The sequence below is a fragment of the Antrostomus carolinensis genome, unplaced genomic scaffold (assembly GCF_000700745.2).
Source record: "Antrostomus carolinensis isolate BGI_N321 unplaced genomic scaffold, ASM70074v2 scaffold20709, whole genome shotgun sequence".
In the NCBI taxonomy this organism is placed as follows: domain Eukaryota; kingdom Metazoa; phylum Chordata; class Aves; order Caprimulgiformes; family Caprimulgidae; genus Antrostomus; species Antrostomus carolinensis.
This window is the reverse complement of record NW_010336807.1, coordinates 24486-40682: the sequence shown is the minus strand read 5'-3', so window position 1 is coordinate 40682 and position 16197 is coordinate 24486. Positions and strand designations below refer to the sequence as shown.

The 16197-nt window shown below is 40.1% G+C and overlaps 1 protein-coding gene across 1 annotated transcript in view; it reads right to left on the bottom strand.

Annotated features, from left to right (window-relative positions):
* Nucleotides 1-10666, bottom strand: part of ARHGAP18 (Rho GTPase activating protein 18) — a 37530-nt gene extending 26864 nt beyond the window's left edge. Inside the window, exons 1-3 of the mRNA XM_029086742.1 lie at nucleotides 10645-10666; nucleotides 8535-8770; nucleotides 5661-5733 (exon numbers count right to left, since the gene is read on the bottom strand). Of these exons, the coding sequence (XP_028942575.1) occupies nucleotides 5661-5733; nucleotides 8535-8770; nucleotides 10645-10666 (331 nt within the window). The remainder of the gene's footprint in view (nucleotides 1-5660; nucleotides 5734-8534; nucleotides 8771-10644) is intronic.
* Between the last annotated feature and the right edge of the window lie 5531 nt (nucleotides 10667-16197).

The window sequence follows — 16197 nt, the reverse complement described above, 5'->3', positions numbered from 1 at the left end:
GTCACAAGACCACCGGGTTCTGGAAACCCCAATGTGGGAAGGTGCCCTGCCCGCAGGGGTGTTCTGCCTGGACATGTCCCTGCCCCAAGTGCTGGGGGGCACGAAGAGATGTGCCATTGCTATGGAAACTACAGCCCTCGAAGGGGTATTTAAGTAGGACTGGCATGGGCAAGGGAGGAGGGAGAAAAGGAGGGAGAGAAGGAGAGAGACAGAGAGGACGACCGCCTGACCGCACCGCACCACGCCGCATCACCGCTGGAACAAGCAACTGAGACCTCCTTGCCTGCCCCTCACCGTCGCCTCGCCGCTGGACCCATGGTGGTGACTATTCTTGCTGCCCTATCCCGACTCCTTGCTTGATTTCCATCTTTCATTCCATCCTGTCCTATCGCTATTCTCTTTATTACTCTTCTTTTTCTAATAAAAGGTGTTCTGGGAGTACGGCATGTGACCTCGTTTGTGTCTTAATCTCGCTCTTGGGATCATATCGAAACCTTCCCCGACATCGGATCGGGACATTTAAACGAGCTCGACATCGGATCGGGACAATCCTACAACCAAATCAGCAATTCTTTCTGCTGTTAAAATTTCAAAAGCAGAAAACAATGTTTCCTCTATGATCCAAAGCATTAACATCTGGGAATAACAGGGAGTACACGGATCATGTCTTTGTCCCAACATTCCTGTCCTCACCTCAATCTGAAGAGTCTAGATTCCTCAAAATGTTTGGACATGTTTCTATGACACAGGGAAGGACTAAGTACACAACAATGGCCTTACTTCTCTTTCTTTGTTCCTTAAAGGAATCAAACACCAGATAAATTTAGAACATTTTTTGTTAATAAAATTTTTTTAAAAACCTCGGAAAGAAAAAAAGGGAGAGGCAGTTCTGCTTTTAGAAAAAGAAGTCTAATTTCATGGTAAATCAACTATTGCTTTTCAGTCTGAAGTTCAAATATATTAAGAAAGAAGCAAGAGGAAAATTATATTGCAAGTAACACTATTTAGTACAAAGCCTCAAAGACAATTTAAGCTAGAGAAAGATTCTGGTCTCTCCACCATCTCTCTTACGATGTGGTACTTCTCAAAGGATACATCCAGGACTAGGTTCCTTGTACAAGACTTCACAAATACCTTGCAAGTATTTGTGATGAAATTCAGACTTTCTTAAAACCTGTAAAAATATAAACAAATCAATCCTGCTCATTCCAGCAGGACCATGATTCTGCCTCTGGCTCTTGCTCACAGGAGTCTGCAGCCTGTTCAAAGCTAACATACCACAAATGCAGGAAAAGTGGGATGAAAATGGACATGAGTTGAGGAGGAGAAGCATAAGCAGTGTATGCTTTGGCATAAGAATACTGTGCAACATAATAGATTAATTTCTTTACATTACCATGGGAAATTTTTGTATGGCCTGGAATAACTAGTCAAGTCAGAAAAAGCAAGTCAGAAAAAAATTCCCAGAAAACAGTTACAGCTACAGGAACATTTGCCTCTGAAGCAGGGGAAAGGCTGCAGATAGGCTGATTAAGAGAGAAGGCATCAGGGAAATGCTGCTCTACGCTGATACTTTCAGTGGTGTGCAAAAGAGTTGAACTGCAAGCACACAACCCAAACAACACATGAAGCATCAAGTTAAAGAAAAAAATTACACCAACTACACAATTTTTCAGAATCATATCTGCTTCTAATTGAAATACTATACACAAAACAAGACTAGCCTCTGATATTCTATAGAATGAGTCCTGAAAATGACCTCAGTGTGCCGGGGCCAAACTCAAGGGATCTGATAGACAGGCAAGTGGCTGCAGCCACCGCAGCCACTCTCAAGCAGGGCACAGTGCTTTACACAACCACTCCCACTTCAATGCAATTGATCTAGAGCTGAGACACTCCCACAGAGAGAAGGAGGATTTGAGTTAACACTTTGACTCTGCTTACAACCAAGCAATGCTGTGAGAAGTAGAACAAAACATTTCCAAATTTTGCCTGTTGTGTGTGTTACCAATTGTTCTTTCTAGAGTGGCTTCTGCTCACTTTCCATAGACCCCAAAAGACATCTGCGGCATACACTAAAGATTAAGCTGATCCTGAAACTAGAGCTGCTCCTTTCGGTAAAGAGATATATGAGACTCAGTAACCAAACATATCTAAGGTCAAATTCACCCCTGGCTCCGATTTTTGGCTTCCCTGTGTGTATATCTGTATACATCATGTAAACTGTTTAATGCATCCAAACTGAAGGAAAACAGTTCCCTCGTCTTCTCAAGACTTTTGTCATGCTAATGTGGCCTATATGTGACCTACATACTTCCTACCAGCCTGGGAGGGATCTGACGTTAACAAAGAATAAAGCAGTAGCTCCTGTTTCAGTCCTCTGGTCATATGAAGATGCTGTGTAAAGCAGATGTCTTGGTAATGCTCTGCACATTTTAAAGGTCTGGAAATGCTGCTGTTGTGGGGAGTTTCTTCTTCATCGTAAGCCTGGCTCCTATTGCTGTGCATTCACTAACTAGGAAGCCACTGTAAGAGGAAGCAGCTTTGGCGTTCTGCCAACCTGCCAACTGCATGCAGTATTTCGTGACAGAAATGCAAGTGTGATACAGAAAAATGTAAATATCCTCTATAAGGATGTGGAAACTGTATTTTACATTAGTCCTGTACCCTTTCCTTGGTTCGCAGTGCTATTTAAGGATCATATAAAATGATGAGAATACTTCAGGAGTGAGGTAGGGGTTATGTTTTGGTTTTGGTTTTTTTTTAATAGGACATGGAAATACCAGAAGTGGCAACCTTGCTATTTTCTAGTTTTGCTAGAGAGTCTACAATATCCCTCGATGGAGCTATGCTAATAGATCTTAATTTATAACTGGAAAGGTAGAACGGCTGATTTAGGGGTTTTTTGACTGACAAAGCATTTCTCTAAAATGCTAATTCAGAGATGATTTTAAACAGAAAATAAAAAACTTTGTAATCTTTTCACTAACACTTTATCATGGCCATAGTCCTCATTTATAATGTAAAATGAAAACCAGAAACAAACTTTAATTAAAAAAACACAACTGCATTTCAGCCTTTTTCCCTATCAAGGAGCAAACATTACAGCTCTTTTCCCTCAGGCTACACATAGTGCACACAATTCTTTCATCCATTTGCCAGATCATTATGCTTTGAGGTTGCCCTTTATACAGAGGCTTTACCTAACTTTCTTCCCTTGTAGCTAATCCTGTGCGTTCAGAAGGACAACTGCAGTCCCGCAGTAATCTGACTTTTGCTGCTCCCCTATTTAAGCTAACAAGTATTTAGCTTTTCATCTGCTTTATTCTTCCCTTTTTATTTCTTGAGATGTCTCAACCAGCATGGCTATTTACTCCTTTTCACAGGCATCTGAAGAGAAGTACTTTTTTTCTTTCATAGCTGTTGAAGATATTCCCAGCTTTGCATGTCTTTAGTTAGTGTTATGGATTGTTAAAATAATAATGCCTTTCAATAGCTTAATACATGATTCTGAATTTTCTTTTCATTTCTTGTAGACATGTTCTGTATCTACATGAAACAAAGAAGCACTTAAATCCAGTGAGGGTCCTTCCAAAATACCTAAAATATGCATCTACCAACAAAAAATCTTAGGAACTCATTAAACTGTTCTGTTTGAGCGGGGTCAGGCAGAAAGGAATAAAAACTTAAAGGTTTCATATTATTCCCTGAGTTTGCTTACATTGTTTAGGCAAGAAACAAAGTTTGTCAGAGTGAGCACATCCCATGTATGCTCTAAGGGCAAACCATTACCATCTTCACTCTGGCAGAAGCACTTGGGAATGCAGCATTCAAATACCAAATTAGGAACAGTCATCACCTTTGGAGAAGGGCCAAAGTCATTCACTCCAATAGTTTTAAGAAATCTCAATTTAAGCTTTGGATTTTTTTTATAATGTCTGAGACGACACTCCCGTTTTTCAGGTAAAACTGGTATTACTTCTCTGTCAAAGGGGGTTTCCATTTTAAAATAATGTCGTTGGATTTGGATTTCATAAATACTTACTACTTCTGAAATACCAGACATTATTTACTTTTTGCCTTAAATTAATTCACTGTGTAACACCAATTTGCTCATCAGTCTGGAGGAAAGATCACAGCACAGCACTGACACTGGTGCAGTGCTTTTAACACCACCAAACTTGCACGGTTTCATAGCAAATTGAACTGATTTTTTCTTCCTGTTCCAATCTTGGGAGCAGAGCCCTCTTTAGCATGTTGACAAGAGCAGAAGTATATCAGGATGTAAGCAGGCTGCATTTGCCATCCACATCGCAATCTGTGCTGAGGAGAGCTAGCATATGGGATTTGCCTTTCAGAACTTCCCATTTCTTAAGGGCTCATCAGGGCCACTGGAAAAAAAGAACCAGATGTGATAAAAACTCTGTAATAATTGCTTTGTAATTTTCCAGCTCTGAATCCTACAGTGCAGTTTACTGACACAAGCACTACACATCTCTTCCTTCCCTTGTGCTGAACCAGCAGTCTGGCAGTCGTCCCAATTTTTTACTGTTTTTACTGCAGAGAGGTTTGCTGAGAGTGAGGGAGGGAGGGAAGGATTAACAGCACTTCTGGAAATGCAGGGCTGGTTTATATTAATCTCTCCCAGTTCAACTTCCATGCACATCCTGTAATGCCTGTTGCCGTTTTCTAAGTCTTATCCTAAAGCAATCATTTTTCCAGAATACTACTAGTCAGTTCTGGAACTAGAGCAGGAGCTTATTTGGTAGCTTAATTACAGGTAAGTAACTTGCAGTAGGGAACTGCATCTGGTGCCTGCCTATTTAAGTGGCTGTAGGGTTCAGTGTAACAGCTATGTGCTATCCAGTCCTCAAGAAGAAGAAAAAAACCCAACATACAAACAATGAAGAATAGCAATGCAGTATCTTAAAGCTTAAATGGCTGCCAGTTAATATCCTGATCTCTACAGTGATGGGTATGGTGGTATAACAGACATGGTGCAACCTCGACTTTGTCTTCGAGATGATGCAGGGCAGGCACCCTTTTATTATTGGACATGAAGAACATCAGAAAGCTTTGTCAAAGTCATCAAAATTCATACTCTCAAAACAGAAACTATGGAATCACCTTAGGACTTCCGTGAGGCTCTGTCCTACCTGGCAGTGCAAGGGAGGGGGTCTTCCATGGGTACTGCACCCCTCTTGTGTAATCACGTGCTGTTGAACACAACCCAGTCCTACACACACAGAATGCTATTTCCTTAGATATACAGCCAGTTCTCACTTTCTTTGGATGTTTATAGTCCATTTGTTTTTGTTCTCTTGTATGCACTGATGAGCTTACGTATACTGCTTCATTTCCTGTACTGTACAGCAGAGATAAACCAGAAGGGATAAATTAAGGATCAGGAAAGACCTAAGCATAAGCTATGAAAGGAGACTTCTCCCAGATGCCTCAATTATAAGATGATCACTGGTGACAAATAAGGTTTCCCAGATGCTGCAAAGGACAGTATCTACAGCCACATTTAAAAATATTACAACACTACAACAATGCAGGCCAGAACAGGTTTCTCATAAGGATTTCATTTTCTTTTGCTGAAAAGTTATTGGAAATATGGACCTACGGAGTAGCTTGTGTAGTTGAAAGTTTGGCATTACCTTTTGCTCCATCTTGTGCTTCAATTTCGTTTCCACTTGTTCTCACAGTTGAAGGTTCACTTCCATCACAAACCTAAGAAAGAAACAATAAATATGCATGCCTATAAAAAAATTTGCATGGTTGTAGAAACTCCTTTGATGCTGTGCAGGATTAAAACACATACTCCTGCAATTCAAGAGCATGCAGAAGCATACCTGTGTGTTTCAGCAGAAAACCCTTTGGCAAAGTCTAAGGGGATCTGAAATCTAGGTAATTAAAAAAGAAGTTAATTAAGTACATTCCCTCTCTTCCTAAAATGAGAAGTGAGCATAAGGCTTAATTTTCCACAGTTACAAAGAATAAGAAAATGTATTCTTTGACCCGAAGCCATAGTTTGCACTGGAGAGGATATGGAAAGGGAACCTGGAGGAGACATTTTGACTAACTCAGGCCAAATTCCTTCCTCTTGCAAAGTCTTTCATGGTTGCCTCCCCTACAGAACAAGCCCATCCCTTTTGCAGGGCACGTTGACGTTAATATCTGTGCTGAAAGCAAAGCTAGGACACTCCAAAGAGACAAAAAAACAGGAAAGGATTTGAACCATCTTCTTTCTACAGTGCTGCACTACCCAGTCTCAAAATCTGTCACATTCCATGAACTGGATGACACCTACTATAGAAAAAAATATTTCAGAACATATAGAAAATCTATACACACATATATATGAGTATACATATATCCACATACGTTTTCACCTACATATTATTTTTGTTATCTTTTTGGCAACTCCGATCAACAATATTTAGCATTCTGGATTTTTAATTGTATTTTACTCAAGGACTGCATAACTCCATAATTGCTGAGAAAAAGAAAAAACAACAACAACAAAAAAAAAACCCAACGTTTTAAAGATTTCTCCTACCAACACAAATCTGTATATTTACTTTTTTTAAAAATCAGGGATCTTGAGAGGTAGAAGAAGACAGCATGACTGCCCAGAAAATTCTTACTCTTTCACAGAACAGTAGAAGCAGGCTGGGAAGCTGTCAAGGTACCAAAAGTCTAGCTTCTCTTTGAGAATATGGCAGGAAATTTAGTAGACACATCAACACAATTGGTGCATTGATGCAAAACTTCAACACTATTGTTTTTCCTTTCCTCCTGCTTTCCTCCAGGTGAAGGGAGGTTACAGGATTTTCAGAGGCTATTATTAAACTGGAATGACTTCATATAGCTGCAGATGGCTTCAGTTCTCTTTTGTTACATGAAAAGCTTTCTAATGATGGGAGAGTAACAACGCACTGAGAGGAGTTACCTAGGGAGGTCGTAGAAGCTACTTCATTACAGGCTTTCTGTGACAGATTAGATGAATAACCATAAGCAATGATTTCTGAATAACTATCTTGCTTTGGATAAAGGAATGCAGTGCAGCTTTGAGGGCCTACACTTGTATTATTTCATTTCAGTCAAGGAGACAGGTTTAGAAGGATTTTTTTCAGGTATTTCTATAATTAATGAATATTCTAACCTTCTGTTTTATACATCTTAAATGGCTACAATCATTTGTCTGTCTGCATTACTTCTCACTGATGTCAACATCAAAACATGTAGTTTAAGAGACACAGAAGTCTACTGAACACTGTGACATATGATTTTCAAACATTACAAAGTGTAGCTTAAATACAGGAACATGAGTATTTCTTGTGCTTTACTGAAATAACATACTTGAAGGGGAAATTACACTGCTTTAAGCTATATGATATTTTACCTAAATTGCTCTGCTATTAGATCTTGTAATTTTTAGGTGTACTCAATTCCAAATCAGATCCCATAAAGCTTTTCTGGAATTAATATCCCTTCTGCAACCACATGCAAAGCAGAACAGTGAAAGGGAAGTTGTGCTTCCAGAATGTATATTTGAGCATACAGACTTCCCTCACTACATTTCAGCTCTGCTGAATTTGAAAGGAGTTGCTGAAGGAGAGGAAGCTGTTGGGGGAAGGGGGAAGTTAAATCCCCTCAATATTTGCCACACTTTCCACTGCCGCTACCACTGCGCTGAGCGGCAGCAGCAAGAACAAGGGATGGGGCTGAGGTCGCCATGCACTTTCATCAGGTCAGAGTTTTCTTACAGCTGAAGATCTCATTGCTCTTGGGGAAGCAAAGAGGACAAATATACTTCTCCATAGAAGAGGAATTCTAATCATAGTCTCCATTTCCCTCCTTCCCCTTTTCTGTGCATGGGAGAGGAACTATCCTGTTCAATACCCCATGAGAGGAAACAGGAACCCTTCGCGACCTGTCAGAGCAACTTCCCACGCACAGTTTAACGACATGCGTAGGCCCTGGGACTCAGTACAGGGTCTAAGCCCACAGCTGACAGGCATAAAGACCTAGCCAAAACAGAGGAGGTTAGGTTGATGGCCCCCTTTTTTTTCTTTCCCTTTTTTTAAAAAAAGAAACAAGAGCACCAGTAAGTAAGAGGTACTGCACCCTATCTGGCAGACTGCTGAGGATGCCTGCAGGGCACTACCACCCAAAGATAAAAGTGGGCTTTTGGTAGCTCTTTGGGTGATTGTTGTAATGAGTTTTGCATCTGTGTTAAAATTAATTCAGATTAACATCTTGACCATGGAGTGGTTGTTCTATTCAACACTTTAAGTAATATGAGGCCAATATACATCTCTCTACATACTAAAATTGCTTAATGTAATGTCAAGTCTGGACCAATGCTTTTCCCATAAATTCAGTAAAGAATTCCCTTGGAAATAAGTGAAAAGTTAGACACAAATCTTCTGGAAATAACCGTTTTGTGTCTGTGTGTCTCTCTCCTCTCCCCCTAACCCTACACATCCTTCTCTTTGCCAGAATCAAACAAAATGACAGTAACTTACTTTTCCCTTTGAATCGTTTTGTAGCCTGAAGATATCTCTCACATCAGGAATCTGGTGCTGTTTGTTTTTTTTCCTCATGGTCTGCGTCACAGTCTCTACTCGCTTTTCTACTGCTGCCTTCTGCATTCGGGTCAGTGTGGACAGAAACACCATGCTTTCCAGGGAGTCGCCAGAGCTCTCGCCAAAGAGATTTGACAGACCTGCCTCCTTCAGCCATTCTTCTTCCAGTTCTCCCTCTGAGCAAGGCAAAGAGAAAAAGGAATAAACATTGGCTTTCAAGTACTGTTAAGCAGACTGCATGTTAATAACTTGATATAGTTAATGCAGTTCACAGGGAAAGTACTAAAGGGATCCACAATTAAGGACAATTACTTACACTGTCATGAGTTGGAAAAAAGCTATTGTTCCTAAAGAGCTTCAAAAGGGTTAATATATGATATCAAAGCTTTTAAAATAGTTAATCCAGTACAAATTGCTATGGGGCAATCTTTATAATAGTCTACATCACTTTTATTAAATCATACACCATTTTAGAATTGTACCTAGCTATAAATGTGCATGCAGAAAGCCTCTGATCATTATTGCTTCATTAATTTTTAGTTCAATCCTCTTTTTAGCTCCTTTACTGACATGGATCTGCCCACTATTCTTGATACATTAATCCTACAGCTCTCTACTAGCTCAATTTAATGAAGGACAAATCAGGCTACAGGAGTCACCTTTATGCTATTTTTTAATCAGTTCTTATGACATGGTCTCCAGCCAGCTGACAGCCCATGAAACAATTGTTGCTTTAGTCTTATAGCTGATAAGGTATCCTTTATTGACAGATCACTACACATGAAAGAGGAGAAACCTATTAAATAGTGTCACCAATGGCAAAACTTTGCTTCTGAAATCAGTATCTCTCTAATGATACTTTCTTTAAAACACTAAGTTCTGTCTGTAGCAGCCAAGCTTGCACTTAATGCCAACAACCCTCTCAAACATTCAAGCAATGTTTCCATTTATCAGATGTCTAAAAGTACTCCAAAGTTGCATGTCAACTTCACTGTTGACTGCAGTTTCCCACAGTGCCCAGTGCATATCCAAGTGGGCACCTGAATATTAACAGAGTTCAGAAAACAGACACAAAATTTTAAGTATAAATTTTGCTACGGCCATGCAGCCAAATCCTGAAGCTCTCACAAATCTCTCAGATTTTGTTATTAGGGCTGGAAAGAAGGGCTACACCCATTCTCCAGAGCAGATGTGAGCAAGGCATATCTTATCTCTCCCCTGCCTTGCCTTTGCATGGCTGCATCTCAAGTAAGCCCCAGCCCAGGCAGGCCCATCATCCAGATGCAGCATCCCACACATTGAGGAGTACTCACACCCAGCAAGGTGCTGCACATTTGGCAAGTTGTGGGGCAGAGCAACATCTGCGTGAGCTTATCAACTCAACTGAGCTGACTCACTTGTGCTTCATGCCAGAGTCAGTATCTTGGGCTAGAGCAGTAACTAGGGGGAAGAAGGCTATATATAAATAAAAAAGGAAATAGTGGGTTTTGGAGTGCAGAGTCTGAAGGCACAGCAGCATGAATGAGCTGGGGTAAGAGAAGAGACCCATGCGCTGCAGAACCATGAGCTCTGCTGCTCTGAAGAAAGCCTCACAGCTCCGTCAGATGCCCTGCTCCCCTGGCACGGAGGCTCAGAGCCTTGCTGCTTTCTCTAGAGGCCAGGCTGCTAACCTCTTCAGAGCACTTGTACATAGCAGTGATGTTTCAAAATGCCTGGGGAGGCAGAAGTGTAAATCCCTTTGAGAGCTAATGGAGCACATTCTTCTCACTCATGTAGAGGCCAGACCAAAATGCAAAACTATCCATTTTAATTTACTGAGACTGCAGATCTCTTGTAAGAATGGGAGATACTGCACTGTTAAATATTTTTTAAGAGAAGAGTGGAATGAAGTATGTTAATCCTCTTTTGGCTGATAGGACAAGAAAAATAACAAAATTGTCCAACTTTCTAAGATCATTCCCTCAGAAGTGCCCCATAATTGATGCTTCCGAGAAACAAAAATAATACAACTGAACAGTCACAATAGTTACAAGTGCAGAAAGTTACTCACTAAACTTAAACCGGTTAATCATTGGCTTATCTTCTAAAGCGCGAGGTTTCTATCCACAATAGCTACAACAACGAACAACATACACAAAGAGTGAAAGGGTAAGTTAGTTTAACAGTAAACTGCAAATAAAGCTTCAATTGTTGTGATTTACAACTACAGGCACCTTTCTGATGTTCTGCAAAAACCATTTAAAGGAAAGCCAGCCTCTTACTTTTCTCTGACACAATTCTCTCTCAGGGCACTGCCTGTTTCTGGTGATACGCATCAGAAGCAACAGAATTTTCAAAGTGAAAGTTCAGCAGAGTGACCTCCTTTTTGATTTAAGTGTGTTTGGTGGGTGCCATCTCTTGAAATCAGACTTAAAGAAAAGTCCCTAAATCAGCAAACTGATGATCATTCACAAGAATGGATTTCATTACCATCTGGCTCTTTCACTACAAGTGCTACTCGTTCCTCATTATTATTTCCTCTGGTTTGATGGATGTTTTCAAGTTCTTTCCAGTAGTCATCCATAGACAGTTCATCCAAGGAGTCCTGGGATCCTGAGCGGTCAAACGATGCTCCATCAGGGCTCTTCTTGGAATAGTCATGGTTCATTGTATACTGGCCAGACCGACGGCTATAAACATAAACCAGAAAGCAATTTTTGGTTAGCATTTTAAGGTACAGGATATATTAGCATCTGTGAAGGCAGTTAGTGATGAATTGTGTCAAAGTATCATAGCAAACTACTGTTAACAAGCAAACCAAGATATTAAAAATCACTTCTAATATCTGGAATATATTTTTAACTTAATATTTCTGCCATACATATGTCCCAGTCTGGAATAGCACAGCATTCTGTATTAAAGAGGAAATAATGAATCCAAGTCCTAGTAACCCTAGTTACACCAAACCTCTAATTCAACTCACATCAGTCAGTTCCACAATCTTCATGATATGCATTTTCCTTACATCACTGTTCATAAAGAATTTTTCAAAAGTGCCTTTCTGCCTGAGTAAATTCTTATACCTCCACAATATTCTTACTTTTTTCCTTTGCTATTCTGCTTTTATTTTTTTATTAACATTTAGTCTGGTATCTATAACAGCTGGGAAAGGACAAAGTAGAATTACTGAAGTTACAGCTTGTGAAGTAAACTGGTGAGTCCAAACATTTAAGAAAGGCCACTATTCATTTCTATCTTGCTTCCTCTTTGACTGAAAGCTTACCATTTTTGTAGTTTGATGTTACTAGTTTTTAGTTCACCCTGACAAATATACGTTGCTACGGCTTTCAAAAGGGATCTTTCATCTAAAGTACAGCTGCAATTTGAAAAAAGAAACTAACAAGCTGAAACCTCTAGAACTCATCTTGACCTCATTAGGTCACTGGCAAAAAGCGACTAGCAAAGACCTAGCAAAGAATTCCTCTTAAAAAGTGCAAAGTTTATAATGATGTCACTGAAGTTACAGGTCATCCTTACAGTCAAATATACCAAACCAAAAGCCACAAACTGATTCAGACTATCAGTGGATTGCATGAGTAGCAACCTGATCTAATTTCAGAGTTGGCCCTACTTTGAGGGGGGGGCTTTGACCAGCCAAGATGACCTCCAGTGGTCCTTGCTAAACTAAGTTACTCTACTATTATGATACTATATCAAAATTCTTCCTAGTATTAAAAAATAGTAAGTTCTTAACATTTCAGGAACAGCTTCAGACATCTTTTATGCCTGAATTTGTCTTCATATGCTAAAAATGGAGGCATGGTTTAGGGTCAAGTAATAAATATCACTTATTCCGAGAGAAAAACATAGCAAAGGTCAAGCATTGCAGACTTATCACAATGTAAATGAAGAAAATTAAGTCCTACCTTCCCATTTGGCTGACTTTGCGAGTTTATCTAGAATAATAACAAAAGCACCTCGTCCTTACATTTTATCTTGGGACAACTAACAATTGTTAGCTACCCCTAAGAAAAAAAGCCATACCTTTCTCTCTGAAGATAAGCCCCTTGTGTGTCCAAGTCACAAATCCTTTCACACCATACGTGCTTGATTCTCTGATAAGAAATGCTAACTATATGGACTTTGCCTTTAAAGGTAAAGAGCCTTATGGAAGGACTATGAGTTTCCACCCGCCCTGCCTCTCTGCTCCAGGTACAAGTTAATAAATGACAATGAACTACCAAGCTGATATGCATCCCAACATCATTCCTTAACCTGCCCTTATTTGAAAGCCCAGGAAAAAAAAAATAATATATATATAAAGGAGTATTTAGCTCATGTATCAATGTCAATAACATCTTGCTAGCTGTGCAAGTTACCCAAAAAGTACAATTTCTCCGTGTAGCTACCTCAGTGCTGAAATTTCTCCTGACAGGCGTGTCCCGTGTGTGACCTGTGCTGAATCCAACACTAATCACTGCAGAAAGACATTCATTGAGCCCCATCAGAAGTGTCCCCAGCAGCCAACGTAGGTGCCAAGTGTGGCCGAAGCGGGCTGGGCTCCTCAGCTCTTGCCTGGGTTGCCCTCCTCCTGTGGCTCAAGGTGTTCAGAGCAGACTGGGTCCCTCTCAGAAACAGACTCTGTACACTTGAACCGCAGCCTGAGTGAGGTCAGATTTCAGTTTATCATCCCTCAGTTTAACCCCACGGAGCTGCTCAACAGCTCTTCGGTGGCCTTTCACCTTTGGAACAACCTGCTCTCGCTGACCCACCTCAGCTGAAATTTAAACCATCACAGCACACTGTGCAAAAGATAAAACTAACAGATCGAATATGTTAAAAGTGTGCACTTAGGAGGCTCTGAAAGGCTGAGGTGGGATACTCTGCAGCAGGCCATGGCTCTGTGTCACATTTCCAGGGCAGTGCTCCTCCTGTCCTCCCAAAAAAGCCAGCTCGTTACCTTCCCCAGACTAAGAGAAGAGAAGTCTGTGTCCCAAAATGCACAGCTGATACTCAGCACAGAGCACTCAAGGCCATTTTCAGGGTCCTGTGAGCATTTGCTGTATATTAAAAACACTCCATTAACTCCCAGAGACTGCGCCCTACCCTTCAATCACGGGTCACAGGCCTGCTCTACTCCACCAAACATCATCTGCTTTTCCTGTAAGGCTCGTCCTGGCCTGACCTTCCACCTCTCATTAACAAATCCATACGGCAACTCCCAACTTTGAGCGGGCAGTAATGCCACTTCTTGTTGTGCAAGCCCTCAGAGAAGGACTCGAACGACCAGGGGAACCTTCCAAGAAATATTCACACAAAAACCTCACTGCTCTGACATGAATCTCTCCTTCAAAATCCGTGTTGCTTTAGGACCATTCACAACTGGCAGCCCCAGCCGGCAGCACTCCGGCTCTTCAGGAGCAGAGGCCACAGGCCACGGCCACACCGCTCCCGCTCCACTCACCGACTCCTTGTCCTCCCTTGTCAGGCGCCATCAACCCTCAATCCCTAGTTGCTGTTTGGGCTGCAAACACTTTCAAAGCCATTTGCACATCCACAATTCACATTTCTATGGGCTAGGCCAGAGAGAGGCTCAGGCTGCGAGAGAACAACTGACAGAACGGGTCAGATCTTATTTTCACTTCACTTGGTTCAATGTTTCTTGCTTTGCACGTCCCACCAGAGAAAGATGCTGGTGAAACGGCATTTAGTGCATCATCCACACTGCCACAGCTCCAGGAATCCTCATCTTTCTCTCTGGGCACAAAAAGGCACAAACAGACCCTTTGAAGATACTGAGGACACTTTTTTTATATCATAGTGTTGAAGATGAGAAAACAAAAAAAATTTTAAAATGCACAGTATAGGGAAAAATAGGTTGCCGGTTAAGATTTTTATCTTTAGGTATTTATTGACAAGACCAAGAACATGGGATTTCTGCTGTGACCTGCCACTGAATTAAATCCTTTTCCAAACATTTGCTTAGTAAGCATGAGTTGCACATCACACAATAAAAATGTACAGGTGGGAATAAGTTAAGGCCAAAAAAAAAAAAAAAGACAGGAGAAGGGGAAAAGTAATCAACCTTAGTAATAACATAAAGAATCTGGAAGAAATACATGTTTTATATGAAAATATATGTTTTTTAAAATAATTAATCTCACATTCATAGAAAGAATAATAAAAAAAAAAATCTATCTTAAAAAAGTATTTCAAACACCCCATGTTGCAAAATTTAAAATTTTGTAGAAAAAATCCTTTCGAAAAAACTATCAGTAGGAATAAGCAAACTCATTACAAAAAAAGCTGTTGTGGTTGCAGAAGATAGATTACTTCTCCAGCACACTCTTAAGTTGTTAGGTGTTCAGTTTTTCTATTTAAAATTTGAAGAATGCAGCTGCTTTTCACAAATATCTTTAAGATCTCTTTTCTTTTCCCAGAAAATGTAAGCTACTGCTAACAAATACAGTCACTTAAAATAATTTTCAAACACTATTCATTTAGCCTTTCAGATTACTAAATGGTAATTTTACTTTCCAGCAGTTTTTTTCCCCCAGAAAACTTTCCATTAAGGCCTTCACCAACAACACTCTCAAATTCTATTAAAATCTTATTCACATCTATTTCCAATCATTAGTAAATAGTTTACTCTTCAAATAGCTTTACAGGGAGCAGTGCTATACTCTCATTTCCAAATTACACACTCAGTCCTGAGCTCTGATACTCAGACACGTGTCCTTTGCAGCTGATGAGATTTTTGCCTATTTATCTCGGTACAAAACTGAGCCCTCAGGTATAAACCCCATTCTTCAACACAGTTATTGCAGTCTCTTCCCAGAGTTAATCTTCTTGTCCCACCCCCTAGAGATACATTTATTTATTAGAAACACCCAAGGATGCAAGACGAAGCATTCCAGCTCTTCCAGAGGGGAGCTATTAAAAACAGTTCTTGTAATGAACACCGCTACATTTACAAGGAAGGAAACCAGATTTGGGTTATTTCACTAAGCACTGATGAGCTTCACGTTGTGGCAAGTACTTAAGGCAGAAGTACTGAGTGCAAATATTTTCTTCAGCCTTTCCTTTTGTGACCATGTCCTTTCTCAGCCTGTAAAAAAAATACGACTCTTCACATTAATCACTGTTTTACAATGTAATAAAAATGTGCTTTTTTCAGGTTCTGTCAGCCTAATTTGGATTTCATCAACAGTCAGTTTATACCAGTGCAGTCGTCTTTATTCCTTATTTTCTTCCCTGTGAAATCTCAGTCTCCTTGTCTGTTCCAGTGCCTTTTTATCAGTTCATAACTGATACTTGTCATACGTAAACCACAGCAGCTAGAGATTAATCAGTTAGCAAGGAGCACTTTCACTGGCATTTCAGACAAATTCAGTTCACTGAAAGCTAATGTTGCCATCACTTCAATTTTTATCCCTTAAGAATGAAAGACTATATTGTATTTTAAAACAGTAAATGATGAGAAAAAGGTATCTTTGTATTTTCTATAGTGCTAGCCACTAATTTTGAATCTGAATATGATCTTTCTGCATCGCTATATAAACATCATAGCTGCATGTCATCCTTATATACTATATATATGGGTATGCATGTATTAGATATGTCA